Source organism: Castor canadensis, chromosome 2 (genome assembly GCF_047511655.1).
Source record: "Castor canadensis chromosome 2, mCasCan1.hap1v2, whole genome shotgun sequence".
Lineage (NCBI taxonomy): Eukaryota > Metazoa > Chordata > Mammalia > Rodentia > Castoridae > Castor > Castor canadensis.
Genome location: NC_133387.1, coordinates 145,257,917 through 145,279,016, shown reverse-complemented (window position 1 = coordinate 145,279,016; position 21,100 = coordinate 145,257,917). Strand labels below are relative to the sequence as shown.

Sequence of the window (21,100 nt, the reverse complement as noted above, 5' to 3'; positions counted from 1 at the left end):
GAAGGATTTTAAAAAGGATATTTGTGGCCATCCACATATTCTAAACCCAGTACAGTACAAGGCATTTCCATATATATTTTACCTTTCATGGGGAATTTTTCCCAGTTAAAGCGGTAAACTTTAAAGACATTTATGTGCCTGCAGATATAAGCAAATGATAACTTTAGCTGGAAATTTGATACTTGTATATTCAGATTTTTCATTATCATGTGGTCCACTCAGAAGTGCTTTTGTGGTCACTGAAGAGACTTGAAAGTACTGAGTACTCAGTACCTATACTGACTTAAGTGGTAGAGCGCCTGCCTAGCAAGCACAAGGCCCTGAGTTCAAATCTCAAAGTCTAAAACTCCCTCTCTCCAAAAGCTAAAACTCCCTCCCCCAAAAAATCTAAAACTTAAATCAACTGTGTTATTTATAATTCCTCAAATCAGCGATTTTGGCAGGGATCAACTGAGCGGTTCTGCAGAACTCTTAGTAGGTTGCAGCAATCTGACAGTTTGCATGACTAAATACAGCAAGGGAGAGGGATTCCAGGTCAGGAAAAGAGGGAGCAAGTCCCAGGCATGAAGTTTCATAAACCTCTGCTAGCGTCATGCTTACTAAAGTCCCAGGTGACAGAGTAAGTCACAAGGCCACCCCCAGAGCACCCTGCACAACATTGCCCCAGATTGTTAGTAAGTGGAGGTGTTACTCACTGGGGACCAAGTGTGACAGTCTACCACAATATTCTTAAAATGTATAACTCAACTTCATTATTCAGGTCTAAAATGGTTTACTGGCACAATGCTTGACCACATGACCAACCTGATTTAGTGAGGTGTCATAAATATATTAATAAAAAATTTTGATCACATGAGCACATAGATTTTAGTTCTTCACTTGTATCTGCCTAAGAAGAAAAGAATTTTTTTTTGCCTGTTTTCAAATGTGTTCATTTGTGAGTTTGAGAAAGTGCTCAGCAAACAACATTTTACCTCATTGAAGTCTCAGTAGTGAAATGGGTTATAATTGCAGGTTTTTACATCTAGATAAGCTTTTCCAAGTATATAATAGGGCACTGGAATGCAATCTGCATCCTGCTTGGTGCAATTTTAAGAAACATTCTCAGTGAAGAGCTTTTGTCATTCCTTAAATCTAGAGATCCTTTTCATAGCTAAAGACAACAGTTCATCGAGAACAAATAAACAGTAAAGTCAAAAGCCACTGAGTACTGTTTTGAAAGAGAAAAATGTTGGCTGACTCATCCACATTTAATCAAAAAGCAAGGGATACACCATGACATTTAAAAAAAGACTAAAGGTAAAATTGTCTTTTATGTCTGCGTATGGTAACCTCAAGAAGGTAATAGTATAGGAAAACATGGAGAAGGAATGTTGATGTCTCTGTCCCATATATCTGATCATCTATACACAGGAAGTTCATGATAGTTACATTCATATTAAAACACATTTAATACAAAGTGGAACAAGATTTTTTTTTCAAGAATCAACATTTTCAAAATATTTTTGGTGAGCATATGGTATTTGTGGTTGACATGGTACATGATAGAATGGTTGAGCAGAAACATGACATGATATTATACTTGTCTGTAATTTAAAGTGCATCCAAAATTGCAGTTTTTATCTTCCTGGTATGCAGCATGCAGCAGATCAGCCAAACTACTCGAGGACTTTCAAATCTAAAAGATGCTGAAGGAGATACACTCCATATCAGCAAGTCCCTTCTTCAGGAGTTTCCTAAGATTATAAAGTGCTCTTCCTTAAAAAAAAATGTCCTCCATGATTAGAAATAAGTTTGAGAAACACCACATACCTTTCCTCCTATCAGAGATTCACACTGGAAATTTAAACACCTGCAATAAAGGACTTTCTAATTCTACATTTGTCAAATAAATTGGACTACCAGAAGTAGGAACATACTCATTTGTTACACAAATTCTTACTGATTACTATGTGCCTGGCTCTGTTCTTAGAACTTGGAGCACTTCCACACTGAGCAAAACCGAGTCCCTCCCCCCACGTAAACCAACTAATGTATACATATGTAGATAGTATGACAGATACAGTAGGGAAAAGAGACAAAGGACAGAGGTTAATAAGGTAAGTTCTCTTGGGAGAAGTGAGATCTGAGCAGAATAGTGTTGGTATCAGAGAGAAGTGCAAAGGCCCTGAGGCAGAAGTACTTGGCACCTTAGAAGAAAAACAAGGCCAGAGAGGTTAGAATGAGGGACAAAGCAGATATGCTCTGAAATGAGAGATGGGGCTCAGGATGTAGCTCAGTGGTAGAGCATTTACCTGGCACGTGTGAGGCCTTGCATCTGATCCCCAGAACCACAATAAAAAAAAACAAAGAAAAGACCAAAAAAAAATGGGGGTGGGGACAGATAAAGGAGAATGATGGGGGGGAGGTGAATTCAACTATGACATATTGTAAGCACTTTGTAAATTTCACAGTGTACCCCCAGTACAACAAAAATAAGTAAAATGAATTTTAAAAAAAGAAAGAAAATCAGTTCATGACATTTAGTCCTTAGTTTAAACTATACAAAGGAAATTTGAGACTCCTAAGACAGTGACATTAGCATATTTAAATGTAAAATGCAAAATTATGACTTATGTGTTTTCAAATATGCAAAAAAAAAAAATGAAAGGGAGGGAGGGAATACAGACACGTATAGTATCACATCACATTTCTGCCATGTACCATTTTAGCCACAAATATCATATGCTCTCCAGAAATATTTTGAAAATGTTGTGATTCTTGAAAAAAATATTTTGTTCCATTTGGTATTAAATATGTGAGTTAAAATGGAAGGAGAAAGAGAAAGGAAGGAAGGAAAGAAAAAAAGGGGGTAGAGAGGGAATTAACCAAGGGCAGCTGTTATAGACCAGGCTTTGTGAACTGTGGCTCTTACCCTGAGAGAGAAGCAAGATAGAGGAGACTTTTAATGAGATTTACACTTTAAAAGGATTGCTCTGGCAGCCACCAAGACACTGATTATCAGGGGGAGGTAAGGGTGGAAGCTGGGAGACCATTAGTAGACAGGTGTCTGTGTGAGAGCCAGGGCTTGGACAGGGACACAATGGTGAGGTGAGAAGAAGCTGCTGCCTCATAATTGGAAAGAAGAGTCAGCTGAACTTGCCACCATTTATGGGGGAGGGAAGCAGAAGGAAAAAGAGAAGCCAAATGACTTGAGCAGTCAGGGTTTGGTTTTAGACCTGTTAAATTTCAGGTGCCTCTGACGTGTCCAAGTGCAGAGGTTGATTCAGCAGTGGGTCGTGGAGCTAAGTCCCCAACACATAAGGACTAGAGGTGTAACTTAGGTGTGTAGGTGATATTCAAGGCAAAGGAACTGAGAAGAATCACTTAAAATGTGGACAGAAGAGAAATAGGGGTGAGACTGCACCTGGGGCACACGACCAGTCCTGGAACCTCTCCCTTGCGTATGCAGCACATAGAGTACACACAGCACACACATGCACACACAGTGTACACGAGTGTGTGGAGCTGCTGGGACGGAGCCAGCAGTGCATGCTAGGCGTGTCTCTCCCGCTGACCCTGCTGTTCACATTGTTTTCAAGGCTTTATTTTAGTAAGTCTTCTAAAATGAGCTACATTTTTTTGAATTAGCATACATTCATAATACAAGGGGGTTTCATTGTGATAATTTCACACGTGTACAGTGCACCTTAAACAAGTTTACCCCTCCGTTATATTCCCATTTCCCTTCATATGACGTCTACCTCCATCTTCTTCATCCCTCAGTGCAGTCATATTTTTAAATGAATAGTTCTTTGATCACAAATAGCTCAAATCTGAATGCAAGTTCAGCTGGCATGTACTAAGAATTATCTTGTATAGCACATTCTGCTAGCCACCTGAAGGTGTTCAAATATGAAAAAAAAAATTCTGTCCACTGGCAGAGAAAGAGAAGCAGTCAGAGGTGAGAAAGAAAGCTTCTTTTATTGCATGTTAGATACTCTTGTGTCAGCACCTGCCAATGATAGTTTATTTAATCCTTATGGTAATTATATGGGGTGGAAACTGTTGCCCCCATAAAGAAAGGATAACTCAGGAACTTGCTAGAAGGCTCAAATTACTTAGTTGGCAGCATGCCAAAACTTAACCTACTGAGCCTATTACGCTGTCTTGCTTAAGGCTCAGACATATGAAAAGTCAATAGACTAATAATCACATTATTTGAGATTGAGAAGGTCAGCTTCAGCAACACAACTGTCAGAACACTTTAATATTTGGGGTGTTCATAGAGGAACCAGGATGTTATACATAGTTTCCTTATTTAAATGGCGATCTTTTTTGTGGGCAGAAAAGGAATGTGTGTACACACACATTGCTGATCCATTTACAAAACTCAAATTAATTGAAAAGGCTTTTAGTTTCTGGTAGTGATTGGTTTTTGCCAAGCATTTTAAAAAATCAGATACATTCTGTGATAAAGTGGAAACTTTATTTCTGTCTCTCCTTGTGAAGAAATTGAAATGTTCCTCCTTAGCTAATTGTAACATGTCCCAGTGCATCTTTGTTTTTTAATGTGTCTGCCTAAGAACATGGTACCAGTGGAAACGCTCTTTCTGGTTCTAAATAGAGGTTAATTTCTTTAGCAGTTATGTACTCAAGTCGCTCACACTGTCTTCAGGCCAAGTTGAAACCAGAGCACATGAAAACAAGTCCGGTTGGGCTCCTGGCATTACCTCTTGTGGTCTGGCTGCCTCACACCATGTGACCTGTGTATCACGACCCCAGTTCTGAGATCACCCCGTGCCTCACTTGCGTAATGAGGTACACTCTAGCAAACGCACTGGGCAGCAGGCCCTGGCCTTAGAGTTGGCTGCAGCAAGCTACTGTGAGCTCTTTGAAGCGATTATAAGGATGCCCTGAGACAGATGAAAACCCCTGAAGGAAGGTTGGATTTCCCTGAGCATAGCCACTACGAATGCTTGCTGGCACAGTTTTGTGGTGGAATTTCTTAACATTAGGATTAATTCCTAGTGTGGGAGTCCTTTTTGTAAGAAAAATACTTCAATGCAGTAGCAGAATGAAGCCAGGTGCCAATGATTTCGCTTATAATCCTAGCTACTCAGGAGGCAGAGATCAGGAGGATTGTGGTTTGAAGCCAGCTCCAGGCAAATAGTTCTTGAGACCCTATCTGGAAAAAACCCATCACAAAAAGGACTGGTGGAGTGGCTTAAGTAGTAGAGTGCCTGTCTAGCAACTGGGAGGCCTTGAGTTCAAGTCACAGTACCACCATCAAAAAAAAAAGGGAGAATGATCCCTCAAGGAATGACAGGATCCAGACAAGAATCCTTCTTAGCAGTCATGTTGATAGAGAGTGCTAAATAGCCTATGTTAATTCAAGTGTGATTACCTGTAGGGGATCCCTAGTGATCATTCTGGTGGTTAATCTGAAACCAAGGTTATCAACACTCTGAGGTACCTGTGGAACTTTGCATTTTGCTTCCTTGGAGAAATCTGAGATAATGATTAGGACCAAGAAAAAATACATTTATGCCTTCAAAAATAATTGTGTTAAGCAGGCAGGATAGCTTATGGGAGAATGCCCGGCCCAGCAAGTGTGAGGCCCTGAGTTCAACCGCCAGTACTGCAAGAAAAGAAGAAAATAATGTGCTATTTAAGAAGGAAGATTGCTTCTCATAGTTATTACCATAAGTATTTTAAACACTTCTAATAAGGGTGTTTTAAAATATAATTGTTGATCTGTATTCATTACACGTGCCATTCATAGTACAATGCTAAATGAAAACTCTTAAGATATAAAAGTGCATGCAGGAAATATGTATTCACACATTTGAGCACACATGGAGATACATTAAACTGTTAACAGTGGGAGGAAATTGTAATTTTCTTTTTATCTCCCTTGTTGAAGTGTTCTACAATGAAAATATGTCACTTGTGTAGTCAGAAAAATACTTTTAAAGTAAAGGAGCATATCATGTTCATATGCTTGTGAAAGTTTACTTAACTTGTAATTGCTATATTTATAGGGGCAATAACAATGGCTTTGCTAGAAAACTTGGTGGCAGGAAATGTGTACATCGTCAAGATCTCTGCCTCCAACGAGGTGGGAGAAGGACCCTTTTCAAATTCTGTGGAGCTGGCTGTGCTTCCTAAGGAAACTTCTGAGTCAAACCAGAGGCCCAAGCGTTTAGACTCTGCTGATACCAAAGGTCTGTGTGATCTTTTGTAAGGGGAAAAAAAAAGAGCTTTTTCACCTCCTACAATTGCCACATCCCTAAATCTGCACACAATTTATGAAATTGTTGCTGGTGAAGTTCTGGCATTACAGGTTGTTTGGCTCTTTCTGCACTCTGACGAGGAGGAGGGAAAAAGCACCTCAGAATTTACTGGGGCTTTCAGACTCTTGTGCTCCAATTCCTTCTCTTTCCAGCTGTGCAGCCACCAGGGCAGACCCCTGAGCTGAGGGGAACTGGGAGGTGGCTGTGGTATTCTGACTAAGAACAGCATGGTTTGCATTAAGAGTTTTCATCACAGAAAAACAACCTTTCTGGAAAGAGAGTTGTTTCTCTCCAGAAAAGCTATTGGGATAATATCTTTAAAAAGCTACTCTCACTCCACTCAGTGCCTCTGTCCATCTGTTCTGAAGGAATCCAATGCCCCCTGGGGTTCAGAACCAGACACCTCCTTTCCTCCTTTTCTGTGGGGAAGTGAGAGGAAGTGTTACTTAAGGAGAGATGCCTGCTAAACTCAGAACAAGATTAAGGACTGTTAGCTGCACATAGTGGTCATTCAGTGCCACTGAATGTGTGTGTGTGTGTGTTTCCCTGTGAAGAGAGAGAGTGGTCACATTGTAGAAAGGGAAGGAGGTAGCCACAGTAGCTGCCATATCTGGGGAAGAGAGGACAAGGCTCTTCTTTGCTCATCAAATACTTTTCTCAAAGTGACTTAGGGACCAGCATCATGGGCTTCACCTGGGTGTTTGTTAGTCGTGCAGAATCCTGGGTGCTTCCAGATTTGGTGACTTGAAATCTGCATTTCAACCTATCCCCTAGTGACTCATGCACATCCAAGTTTAGAAGCACTGTTCTAATGTGTGGAAGTAGAAGTGACCTTGAACACACACGTTTATTTTAACATGCCAGCTGTTCTTTGTCCCATCAAAGAACACCTCTGGGGGTGGGGGAAGAACATCTATGTTTTGTGCCTTTTGTATTATATATTATGGGTTGATGTTCATGTTTGATAAAATAATATGATACTGAAATATGATACTGGAAGATAAATTGATCTGTGAAATCACTGATAAAAGATTAACTTGTGACTTTTTTGCTTAGGTATGTTAATGCTTTTCCTATGAAATGAAGAAAAATTATAGAAAAGCAAATACCTGAAAATCATGATACAGAATCTTTTCTTTCTGACTGATCTGCTTCTCCCCCCTCACCACCCCAGTTTATTCAGGCTATTACCATCTGGACCAAAAGTCGATGACGGGCATTGCTGTAGGTGTAGGCATCGCCTTGACCTGCATCCTCATCTGTGTTCTCATCTTGATTTACCGAAGTAAAGCCAGGTGCGTTTCCATTGCTAGACGTGCTGAGGTGGTTAAAGACATTTAATTACAGCAACCACAGGAAACAAGCTGAAATCAAGTGTCTTTTAGAATAACTGAGATTTTTCCACTTTGAAATAAATGTTTTACTGAGTTCTTTCAGCTAGAAATGTGTTCATTCTGTAGGAAGATTATTTTCTTGCCATTTGAAAAAAATTATGCCAATAAAATACTCTGGAAATGAGGGCTTAGTTTCCTCATTTCCAGAGTATTTTGAGAAACACAAAATACATCCTTGAGATACTTAATCCTATGCATCTGCTTCTTGAAAGAGTTCCTTACGGTCTGGAATATTTCATATTTAAGTAAATGTACCAGAAATGCCTCTGTCACTGAGAACAGCACAGAGCACATGGGAGGGAACCTGCAGACAAGGACTAAGACAAATAAAGTAGCTAGGGACCATGTGGCCGACAAACTGTTGGGCAAACTGACCTCTCAATTGGCATAGATTTTTTTCAGTGTTTACTTGTAAGTTTCATACTTGTACATAGAAACATACTTCAAAACATAACTGTCTTAATGAAAATGTTCTAAAAATCTTTGTACATAATTGAACTGGCTTAGTTTTATTATCAGATTGCCTTTAAGATTTTTTTTTTTTTTTATCATTTTTACATTTACTCACATGTATATACACTGTTTGGGCTACCTCCACACCTCCCCACTCTCCCCACCTCACCCTCCTACTCCCACCCCCTGCTTCCATGCAAAACCTGTTGTTCTCCAATTTTGTTGAAGAGGAAACATAAGAGATAATAAGAAAGACATAGCGTTTTGCTAGTTTGAGATAAGAATTTCTTAAAGGATATCTTTATGTTCACTGTTTTAGTGATGTCTAAATATTACAGAAGTGCTTCTGTAAATCATTAATTAGCAGAGAAAATTGCTAGGTTAGTGTAACAATCTGCAGATCTGAAGGGGAAAAATATAAAGTAAAAAGAATATGGTTTTGCACAAATAGTAAATAAGTCATAGCAATAAGTAGTTGCACTCTATAACTATTAAGGTTTTTATTGTTTGTAGAAAGTAATTTTATATAAGCAGATAGGAAGGCAAAAAGAAAGTAGTTCCTCAAGTCATAAAAGTCTGCAGCAGTGAGTGGAGTTAAAAAAATCCAACACTACATGGAAATGCCATGATGAAACTCCCTGTACAGATATCTTAAACAAACAAAAATGTCTTTTTTTCTAAAGTGGGGGACAGGAATATAAAACAGGTCCTGTTTGGGGATTGGTACCAGTGGAAGAGGGGAGGAGATAAGGAAAGGGTGCAGGAGGGTGAATATGGTGGAGATTTTATGTACTCATGGATGAAAATGGAAAAATGGGACCTGCTGAAACTTCTCCAGTAATGGGAGAAGGTTGGTGGGGGGAGTAAAGGAGAGTGATGGAGGGGGTGAGTTCAATATGATGTATTGTAAGCACTCTTGTAAATGTCATTGTGCCCCAGTACAACAATAATATGATAATAAAAAGGAAAAACGAGCTAATAGTGAGTTTCTAAAGATATTTGAAAAGTGGGCATCGGAGAACTCCATTGTTTTCGAGGCTGCGATTGTAGGCCAAATTTGGTAGATTTGTCTGTGTCGTCTATGAAATTAGATTTTTGTTTTTTTCCTTACCAATACTTCAGGAGATCAGCCACTTCCAAGACTGTGCAGAATGGAACTCAGCAGCTGTCTCGTGCCAGCGCCTCCTTAGCTAGCGGGAATGAAGCCGGAAAGAACCTGGAAAGAGCTGTAGAAAATGAGGAATCCTTGCTGCCAGTGATAATGCCGAATACCTTCATTGACGCCAAGGTACTCTTGGCTCAGGGACTGACCTGTGCAGGACCCTTCCTTCCACCCATCCTCTCTTTATGTGTGAAGTTAACTCGCCAAAAACTCTACATTGATCAAATTATATGCAGACTCCTCTTAGTGAAATACAAGAAATTTCACCCACATCCTTCATTTTATAAAATGTTTGTGGAGAAAAAGATGTGAATAGATAAAACAATAAAGTATGAAAGATAAAAAAAGAAAAGTGAGAAGGTAGCATAGATCCAATTAGAATTATTTGGAGGGCTGGTGGAGTGGCTCAAGTGGTACAGCACATGCTTTACCAGCATGAAGCCTTGAGTTCAAACCCCAATACCACCACCAAAAAAAAAATATGCAGCTAGGGTGTCATAAATACATTAATCTGTTGTTTTACCTGATTTGGACTGCCTTGTATTTATGAGTGGACAATTTTTTATTAATCCATTTTACACTTAGTTTGTTGATCGATTGTTGAACTGAGCTTCTCAGGTATGAATGGTATTTTAAAAGATATGGAGCATCTCACCCGGAGTGGTGGTAATTTTCTGTAATCCCAAGTATTCTGGAGGCAGAGGCCAGTCAGCAAAATTTGCAAGATATGCTGTCTCACAAACAAAATGGCTGTGGAGGTGTTGCTCAAGAGAAGCCCTGGGTTCATTTTCCATTTCTCTTCTCTCTCTCTCTCATTCACACACACACACACACACACACACACACACACACACACGAGCATCTTAATAGATGGCTAAGGTCCTTCCTCTATGGCCCACAGAGTTTGGATATTGTAAAGAAATGTCATTGGAGACGTTTTACTTCATGTTTTTGCCAGGATATGCAGTAGTCCAGTGGTAAGCATTATGGAAACCAGTTTAGAATTGTTTTTAGTCACATTGGGCATTATTATAGCAGTTCCCATAACCAAGCTGCTATAAATCAGGTGTCAGCAAACTACAGCCCAGGCCAGCCCAGAGCCTGTTCTTGTGTAGTCACACCCTGAGCCAAGAATATTTTTAGTATTCTTATAAGGTTTGTTTAGAAAAAGGAGAAAATGTAACACCTACCACATGTGGCCTGCAAAGCTGAAATAGTTACTCTCCAGTCTTTACAGAAAACATTTGCCATCCCCTGCTACAAATTACTCTTCCCCAATTGTTCCCTGAAATTTAGAAGTCACTTTTATATTGAATTTTATGTAATTGGATTTGACAGATGCAGTCTACCTGTGTCCAGCACAGAACTGTCTGTATATAATACATAAGGAATAATAATATTGAATTGATTTTTGCTGTTTCTCTTGTCTTGTTTGCAATTTCACATAGCTTTTGCTTCTAATCTAAAAATACAGATCAAGCCCTTACTCAACTTATTTCAAATTAATCTGTAACATTAGAATCCAAATGTGTTTTTTTCTTTTTTGTGAAACTGGAGTTTGAACTCAGTGCTTTGTGCTTGCAAAGCAGGTGCTGTATGTGCTTTGGAGCCGCACCTCCAGTCCAGAATCTAAAACTTCTTAAGAAGTATAAATAACACTAAAATATATTGTGGGCCTGTTACTACTAGTTTGGAAGTAGACATAAGGAAGGATAGGGGAGAAGTGGGAGGAAGACATGGAAAGAAAGCGGAAGTATCTAACATCAAAAAGGCGGAGAGCAGTGAAGGCCTAGAGTAAAGGAGAGAAACAGGGTGAAGGGCTCTCCCTCCATTCCCTTGGCTTAGCCTGAGCTAGTGCCTCCTCACCTTTGCCGTTTTGTTGAGCATATGTGGATCCACAACTTTTTTTTTTTTTCCCCCTTTGGTGGGACTTCACACTTGCAAAGCAGGTGTTCTACCATTTGAACCACACCCCCAGTCCATTTTATTCTGGTTATTTTGGAGATGGGTCCTAGTAAACTGTTTGCCTGGGCTGGCCTTCAGTTGCAGTCCTCCCAGTTTCAGTCTCCTGAGTAGTGAGGATTACAGGCATGTTACACCAGCACCTGGCTTCCATGACTCCCTAACTGCTGTTAAATTTTTTCAATCATGCAAAAAGGGTGAAAGAAGAATGGAATGAATAATTAATACATATGGAAATAATTGTTAGCATCTTGTCATAATTCATATCTCTATATACTTTTGTTGCCTGTTTCATTTGAAAATAAGTTTTAGAATCATTACACTTTACTCCAAAACTTCAGATATTTAGAATACACACATATATATACATATATAGATGCATATTTATATATAGATGCGGGTATATATATATATATATATATGTATATATATATATATATATATTATCTTAGAGTAATCCTAGCCAGGCACGGTTGCTTACACCTATAATCCCAGTACTCAGGAGGCTGAGGCAGGAGGATCTTGAGTTCTAAGCCAGCCTGGGTTACATAGGGAGACTCTGTCTCAAAAGAAAAAATAAATAAAATAAACCTGTTATATCTTTTTGATATGTAGTATGCTGCCTGTGTAAAAGAAGAAAAAATTATTATATCTGTGATCAATTTTTCCTTTAAACATTTAAAAATTCTGCTTACAATTTGTGATAAACTGAAATCTCTAATATCGAGATGTTTATTTACATTTCCCCCTTTTGTTTCCCCAGGGAGGAACTGACCTGATAATTAATAGCTACGGTCCTATAATTAAAAAAAACACTAAGAAAAAATGGCTTTTTTTCCAAGGCTCTAAGAAGATGAAAATAGAGCAGGTAACCCACCTACATGAGAACAGGCTTGCAGCCCATGGGACTCATATGAAGTGACCCTTTAAAAGAGAAGAAATTGTCTTCTTTATGGATCTGATGATCCTTTGAGGCGTGACTGGAGAACCAGTCAAGTGACCTCCATAGATGTCAGAGCTGTGCTTTCAGTGGGCGTTGGGGGCAGTGGGGAAAGGGACAGGGCTGAGAAATCCCTGACCCTTGTGTAGGGGAACCACTGACCTCCCAGTCCCTCCATGAGGGTGACCTCTGGTCCGTGCACTTGAACAGTTCTTCCTCTCACTGCCACTTTATCTGTTTCCCTCTAGCCTCAAAGAAGATTGACTCAAGCCACCTGCTTTTACCAGCCAGGCACAACTGTGTTGGTCAGTGACAGAGGTGCCCCTGGCTCCCCAGGCCAGACCACCAGCTTCCCAAGGCCTTTTGGTGTTGCTGCTGACACTGAGCATTCAGCAAATAGTGAAGGCAGCCATGAGACTGGGGACTCTGGAAGGTTCTCCCATGAGTCCAACGATGAGATACACCTGTCCTCTGTCATAAGTACCACACCCCCGACCTCTCATTCCCTCGAGGGCAGTGATTCCTGTGGGGACCCTGGCAAGTGTGAAGATCCTGCAGTGCCCTTGGGAGCTGAGCAGACCTCCTCGGCAGTCCCACGGCTACCATCTGCCTCCCTCCGCTTTGACAGCAACGAGTTTCCAATCTAGACAGCCATGCCCCTGTGTTCGTACCTGTAAGTGCGTTCCAAGGACTATGAAAGGGGAGCCAAAGCCTTTTGAGAAAATCTTCGTGTCTTACTGGGTGTTTCAGCCATTTTTGAATGTGTTTTCTTTTTTTTTTTTTTTAACTCACATATTTTGAATGTTTCATTGTCGGCAATGTGAAAGGGCAGTGAAGATATTTGACTGGATTATAAAATGTATCACTGGAGCAAAGGGAAGACTTCTGAAAGCCCCTTTGCTGAGTATCTACCTCAGTTTGCCAAGTGGCAGACTCTGAAGACAACTTTGTTACCTCCTGTGTTGTGATAGTTTGTCTCAGCTACGTACCAATGATACTTCCTAGTAGCGTTTTGTTTTCATTGCTGTGTGTGTAATGTGTGTGATCGAGGGAGCCACGCAGGTAGATGAGTAAGAATGTTTATCTGAAGCTCTGATTTTTTTTTAAAAAAACTGTGACACATGCACAGTTTGGATAATTTCACACCTGGCTGTGAGGACTGTCAAGCCACTGAGAAGAGAAGATGTGGGACTATTTATTTTAATGACCAAAACAAGTGTATCTCTTTTGAGACCAGCACCATTCAGTAGCATATGTGGACTGCCTTTGCGTTAAAAGGCTGTTAGGGTTTCGGGCACTGGAGTCTGAGCACTTTGCCTGCTCTGTCCCACACCTGCCTCTAGCCGTGCCTTTTCTACCTTCCCCTTTGCCTGATGGTCAGCCAAAGGCTGCACTGTCTACTTTGCAAAGCGCTCTCAACTTTTCCAGTATCACTTGCAAAACCCTAGGCAGAAAATGGATTTTTTTAAGAACAGTTAGGGTTTGCTTTCTTACTTAAAAACCCCAGTTTGGCTTAAAGGGGTGAAGCAACTTCATAAACCATTAAGAATGATTTAAGTGCAACAGTACACAGTAAAATGAACTTGAGGTTGTCATAGTAACAGTGCCTTCCAGTATATATTATGAAATTTTTTGCCTTATAGCTTTTTAATATTCATGAAGTTATTTAGGACAGGAGTACAAAAAGTTGCCTTAAGAGTTTCTTGGATTTCATCAGTAACTATTTAAGTGCAGGTTTTACATAGGGATATATATTCAGAGCTCTACCACCCTACTTGTTTTTTGTTAAATTCTTAAGAGAATTTGGTACTCTTGGTTTAATCTTCCTTCAGTGTTGATGCTGTGAACGAGGACTGCTAACTCCAGGAGTGAGTTAATCCTCTTGCTGGTTTGAAATCAGCCATCTGTTTACTCAGCCACATAGGGTAGGCCTTCTCAGTCAGGTGACAATTCCAAGGTGCCGAGCAGAGGGAGGGGACAAAGAATTGAATGTGTGATATGGAGAGGGGGCCCTAGGGCCCTTTGAAAAAGATTTTTTTTTTTTTCAAAATTTCTAGAAATGACTTTTGAGTCTCATTTTAAAAGGAATCTTAATGGATTCTCCTTGAGACCTGTCATGTGTGGATAGATGGGCCAAGGTCAAGTTAAATGGTGTTCTAAAATCAAAAGAAGTTTGCTAGATAATAGTCCTACTATCATCTCCTACCTATCGACTGATGATATAACATTTTTAATTGCTTTTTTTTAAATCCGTAGTTTTGTGCCAAACTGGATATATTCAGAAGAAACTAACATGAAGTGGCAGTAGCCACCTCTGAACTAAATTCAGAGTCCCCTTCAGTTAAGATCAGGCCTGACGGCAACCGGGAAAAGCAGAGCTTTAGGTGAACAATCAGAAGCAAGGAAGGCGCCGCGCCTGCCTTACCGCTCCTGGTTTATACTACCTCCTTTTAAAGTTATTCTAGTGTTATTTTTTCCTGTACTCAGGGAACTTTTGTTACTTTCGAGCTGCCTCATGGAAGCATGGGCACGTTGACAGGGTATGGCGTTTTTAGGTTCGTAGGTAAAGTATGTGGGGCCAAGTTGTATCAGTATCTAAAATTAAGTACGGTGAGATCATTTTATTTTTTAAACTTAAAAGGCAAACAAAATCTAAAGGTGAAACTTTAGATCTAGGACTGTATGAATTTGAACTGTCTTAACTGCCTAAAAAGATGACCTGAAGGAATTGGAGGGCATGTAGTCCTTAAGGAAAGCATTCGTCTGCGTTTGTTATTGGTGGATAGGCCCTTAGTTGTGATAAATCTTTAGGCTATAACTATTTGCCAGTTATTTGCCAGTACAGTTTTCTTTTTTAACCTTTTCATTTTGTTTTTATTCAGAATTATTCATAATAATCCTGTTACCAAAGAATTTTCAGTAGAATGTGAAACTTCGATTATAATCCCCCCCCCAAATTGAATTAACTAGAAACATCTATAGATATAAAGCATATACAAGTAGTTACTAACCCAAAATGATAGGGTTTATATTGATTATTGTAGTTAGACTAGTAATGTTAACTACCTTACTGTTATCAGAGCATTTAAAATAAGCTGTAATGCCTTCTTTACCAGAAGATCATTCTAAAGAATTTCAAGTACAACTCTTTTTTTTTTTTTCTTCAGCAAGTCAATCTTCAACTATACAGTATTAAACTATTTTTAAATTGTTGAAACTACTTGTTGGAGAGGGAAAAAAAAATTTCACCAAAAATAAATATTTTGGTCTCACTGAGTAAGATATTTAATGTTTAGTAAAGACTTCTTTTTACTTGGCCAAAGCAAGCTTCTTTGAAGTCTGAAGTATGAAATTGTAACTAAAATGTGAAGGTTCTAGTGTTGAAAATTTCATGGTAATTCAACTCCAAAGGGGCTAATATGCAAATGGTAACTGTTTTCCTTTCCAAAGATTTATTTGCTGTAAGTACTGACACCTGCATATCATTTTTATGCCAAATATTACAAGATAACTGCTCATCTGTATTTTCATACCAAAGACCATTAAAATATATAGTTTAGCCTATAAGTAAGTAAAGATGAGCAGCTCTGAAATAAATTTATTTAGAGGCAGGTAGAGAATCTAGCTTTAGTAGCAAAAAATATCAAAGAGCTAAGTTTACATAATTAAAAGCAATACATTTATATTGGTATTTATCAGTGTTTTATTCAAGTACTTTATATCAGCAAATTAAAAGAAAAAAAAAACAAAAACCAAAGATATTTAAGGTTACCTCCGCATATAGGCAAAGTTAGTTGTACATTAAACTGTTGTGTTTTTGTTTTTATGTTAACCAAACCTGTCTCTCCAGAATCCAGCGTGTATACAAATAGCTTACATAGGGATTTTCCATTAAATCTGCTGATTCAGCCACAGGATGTTTTTGCCAAATGGTATGATTCTTTCCTAAGCACCTTGAGTGTGAGATGTCAACAGTAACATCAGCCAGCCTTTCCATTGCTGATTATTATGGTGACCCCTCCATTCACCTACACAGTCCCCTTCTCCATTAGCATCACCTCAAGGTGGCTTGAGGCAGCTCCTTGGTAACAGGCTGTCCTCATTTCTGAGGACATAACAGAAGCCAGACATGTTGCTGTTCAATGGAGCTAGGCTTTGATAGATGTGCTCTTTAAAGTTATTGGATTGAAATTTAGTTACTGAATTGAAATGCATCCATTGCATCAAAAGAGCCTGGTTTTCAAACTTAAGCAGAACCTTGGGTGACAAAAAATATGCTTTATGAAATCTGGACTTTTATATGATAATTAACCTAAAAATAAAGATACATATTTACCCACTAAATCACTTTTAAAAATCCTCTTTGCCTTACAAAGGAAATCTGATCCTTAGTGAAATGCTATACTTGTATTTGCCGTTGCTTCAAACAAAAGCAGTGTCAGCACTGGGAGCAGTGACAGTGGTTTGCATCATTTTGTCACAGCTTTGTTAAGGACCTCTGCCTGAAACTTGCTTATAGTTGACAACTCAGGATATGGTTCAACTCCAGTGAAGATGCTTTTGGAAACAATTCAGAGTGGGTCACACAAAGAAAAGATGGAATTAAAACTACCATTTTAAGTGCATGAGTACACAGGTATGGTTCCACCTCAGCAGCGGCTGTAGTTGAGTCACTTACATGTTTATATTTCATTGAATGTAAATTTTGAATACTGAATGTAAAACAATGTTCCCCCTATATTGAAAGTGTCCCGATCTTTCTGAGAGTAGACATGTATTTTGCAGACTTTGTTCCTAAGGATTTGCCACGTGGGTCACTGATAAGATTACTGTGGTTTGATAGTCAAAATAACTTTTTGTGATCTGTGAGCAGAGTGGTGGGTTCTGGAGATCTCCATATACAACCAGTTGTCCAGTTGTGAATTTTACTGGTGTTTAGCAGAACATAACCAAAGAGTTCTGTGTTAAGTTGATTTATGCTCAGAACACAAGAACACAGGCTAATACAACGTGTGTGTGCAGGCTTTGTGTTTCTCAGTTTCCCTTGTTAACCCTTTGACAGTATGTAAGATTAAGATGACAGTCTCATGTGTAGCAGACAGATTCTATATTGTTTTTCCGTTGCCCCTAAAACAAATTACTGCATGTTTAATGTCTTTAAACAATACATTATTCACTTAGAGCTCTGTAGATCAGAAAGCCAACACAGGCCTTACTGGGATAAAATCAGGGTGTTAGCTGGGCTTATTCCTCCTGGAGACTGTAGGGAAGAATCCATTTCCTTGTCTCTTCCAGCTTTTGAAGGCTATCAACTCCTCTTAGTCTTTAGAGACAGTAATGTAGCCTCTCTCCGATGCTCCTTCCTTCATTATATCCCTTTTTCTGACCCCAAGAGAGAAAGGTTCTCCAATCTTAAATGGTTTGGGTGTGCTTTAATAGTCCGGATTATCTGCCCAACTAAGTCACCTCTGCACAGTTTCTTTTGTCCCATACGGGACACATTCACAGTTTTCAGAGATTTGAGAGTGGACTCCTGTTTGTGACTGACCAGCTTCTTTGCCTACTATAGATGCAGTATTTCTGTGGAATTCTGATCTCTAGAACATATCTGCAGCATTCAGGAGATTGCAAATCTGAGGTCATGTGTCCCTTGGGGATCTTAAAATTTCAAAGACATGAAAAACTTTGACCCTGTACTTTATCAGAAATACATACTAAGCTTTCTCTCTAAAACTCTTGCAAAAAACAATTCAATTTTAAGCATTTTTAATACATGCCTCATAAAATAACATCCCAGTTCTATGTTTAACAGAAAGTTTCTTAAATATTTGCCTCTAACTTTATGGAATTTCATCAGAAATTTTTGAAAATTTCTCCTTTTCTTTTCAATGATTGTGTGGCTGGAGAAGGGTTGGAGGAAGGCCTCAAATAAATGAACTCAGAATAAATGGACAGGGCATACCCAAATTCATTCATTTTTTTCTTTTAAAGACACATCTGCAATAGGAGGTCTTTCTGCCTTTAAGTCTGGTTTCTCTCTTCAGCTTCTCCAGCCCCCCATTGTTTGGTTTTCAGTTTTGGCAGCCCTCACATTTCCAATCCACCTCAGGAATGTATGTATCCTAGGATATTTTATCCTTCTTGTCACTCTTTGATTTTCCTTGTCCATTTTTCTGGAAAACTCAAGGTCATTCTAAATTCTCTTTCAGTTTTGAAGGATAAAATTTTAACTATCCTAATTTTCAGCATTTCTTCGACTAGCCATATAAAACTACCTCCTCCATGGGGTGAAGAGCAGGATGACACTGTGTGTCAGTCATTTTACTGCTGCCCCTTCCTCTAGACTCTAGGAGGGAATTAGGCCACTTACTGAGCAGTCTGCTGTATGTCACATCTGCCCTTCATCTCCGCAAACTACTCTGCAAAGCAAGTACTGTCCCCATTTTAGAGATTGGGAAGCTGAGGATCTTGGACTTGTCAAAGGTCACAGATAGGAAGTGGATCAGCCAAGATACAACCCAAATTGGACCAACTTGGAGGTTTATAGAATTTCTGCCATGCTACATTGCCTTGGCTAAGAAAATGGTATTTTGTTATCCAAGCTCACGGCACCCTACCTCTATGGTTGGATCAGATAAAACTTGCTTTCTGTATCTATAAAGACTAACTGATGTCACCGCAACCTGTCCATGGAGTAGAGACCAACAGAGAGACGTCTGTCTCAGTTAAATCTGCCTATTCCCAGGAGGACTGGAGACCCCCGAGCTGTGGCTCATCCCTCGTCATCTCCTCACCTCTCTGCTCCTCTAAAACCTTCAGCCTCTGACATCTTATACCTAGAGTTGCAGTGGAAGCAAGGTTGCATGGTTTCTGCAGTCCTTATCTGGCCCAATATTTCCTTCAGAATTGGATTTTATTTTTTGAAATTTTCTTTAGTCCCCCCATATCCAAAAGAGAAATTCAGTAGCTGAAAAATGCAGCTATTATTAATCAGTAACAGTTCCTTGCCAGATCTAAATAGTCAATAGTTTTTATATGAATATAAGCTAATTATTCACACTTAATGTAGGAGAGAGCAAAATTGAGGGAGACTTGTCTGTTAGAACAAGTACAAGGTTAGGTTTTGGAGCATTGAGTTCTGGGGGTGGGGAGGGAACCCAGGGCCCCATGCCTGACAGGCAAGTGCTCTGCCACTGAGCTGCACCCAAGTCCTTCAATTCTAGTCTTCACCATTTTAAGGATGGGTTTGGTAGAAAAGTTCTTAACCTATCAAGTGTAAACAATTATGATCCAAAAGTCATTACCATGGATCGTGAGACATACCTTTACAGATGTTTTCTTTACAGATCAGCCTTTCCAGTGATATTTTCCTGTGATAAGGTGAAAAATGTTTGCTTCTCCTGTACATATACCCAAAAAAAAAAAAAAATCAATACAAGAAAGCAGTTAGTACATCCCAGAATTAAACGCTTATCTGTAATGTGGGTAAATCCCAAAGAGGAGACAGGGGAATTGATTGTACTTTTCAGAACACTAAAGTTGAAATCATCTCACCCCAATGTAGACATTCATTTTGATATCCTGGTTTTTAACGAGTTAAGGAGAGTAGTGTAGAACTAGAATTCTTCTTTAGCAGAACTGTTTTCCCATGATTGTGGAGCATTTTTTCAATTTTTGCAAACTGTTTAGAATGAGTTTTTTTCCATGTGTGTTGCTGGAGCTTTGCACATGCGAGGAATACATTTTACCACTGAGCTACACTCCTGGATGAATTTTACACAGGGGCAACACTTACTGTCCCCTAGTCTGGTTTATTCAAGTCAACATTTAAGGTTCATTGGATAAAATTACATGATCACCATTTTTTTTACACCAGGGCCTCACACATGCTAGGCAAGCACCCTGTCCTCTGAGACACCCCCTCAGCCAATTTTTTTTAAAGACAGGAACTATTTCCCTTACTTTTTCTTGTAATCTAATATCGCTCGTGGTATAACCCATAAGATCGTGAAAAGCTTTACAGATTTCCTCAAACTTACATCTTATAGCTCATGGTATACCAATACGAGTCTTGACTTAGAAACTTTATTATGTTACAGAAATTTTTCTGTGGAACTGCTCTTTTTTTTGAGGGGGAGAGGTAATGGGGTTTGAACTCAAGGCCCTCATTCTTGAGCCACACCCCCAGCTCTAGTTCTCTTTTATTATAATAAAAATATAAAAAGTTGTTAGTTAAGTTATCCTGCTTCCTTTTACCATATTCTGGATATCTTCTTTGTTTGCAAATGAAAACTATGACGCTGGTTAGCAACCTGGGCTGTTACAGGAATAACAAAGCCTGAACACACACACACTGCCTTAGCCTATGTGTGGAGTAGAGGACATATAGTAAGAGAATGTCTTGTCTGTTGCTGTTGTTAGGCAGAGTTTTAGGTCTGTGTGTGTAGGATTTTTTTTTTTTCTATTTTCTTCAAAGATGTGAATTTGATGAAAGTGTGGGAGCCAGTTAAGTTATTTTCTGTTGTGGGTGTTCTGGGTCCCGTCACTCCATGTACCATTTTCTTGTAAGGGCGGCATTTGCAGACTTGTTGATGCTCTGTGGAGCTGGGCTGTATTAACTTTGTACTTGACTCAGGGGATCAGCTCCGTGAGCTCCACTGCATGAAGAGAGCTAATGTTCGCCTTGATTTTGAATGTACTTTTTAATTGTCTTCTTAAAACATATTTTGTTTAATAATGTGGGTTTGTTTTCTTTTTCTAGCATAGTGAATATTGCTTACTATTTCCCCCATCCTCAGGGTGGTTTATATTCTACCCTACAGGTCATGCCAAAAATGAATAAAAGCTTAAATGCCAAAATGTTTATGAAACTGCTGTCTAAATACTGATTGATTGCACAGTTTAAATAAAAGAT

At 39.2% G+C, this 21,100-nt stretch overlaps 1 protein-coding gene across 2 annotated transcripts in view; it reads left to right on the top strand.

The window, feature by feature from the left end:
- Nucleotides 1-21,100, top strand: part of Prtg (protogenin) — a 128,178-nt gene extending 107,078 nt beyond the window's left edge. For both annotated transcript variants that reach the window (XM_020185901.2, XM_074066001.1), the window contains exons 16-20: nt 6,024-6,206; nt 7,450-7,570; nt 9,245-9,410; nt 12,010-12,114; nt 12,435-21,100. In XM_020185901.2, the coding sequence (XP_020041490.1) occupies nt 6,024-6,206; nt 7,450-7,570; nt 9,245-9,410; nt 12,010-12,114; nt 12,435-12,833 (974 nt within the window). In that variant the 3' untranslated portion in view covers nt 12,834-21,100. The remainder of the gene's footprint in view (nt 1-6,023; nt 6,207-7,449; nt 7,571-9,244; nt 9,411-12,009; nt 12,115-12,434) is intronic.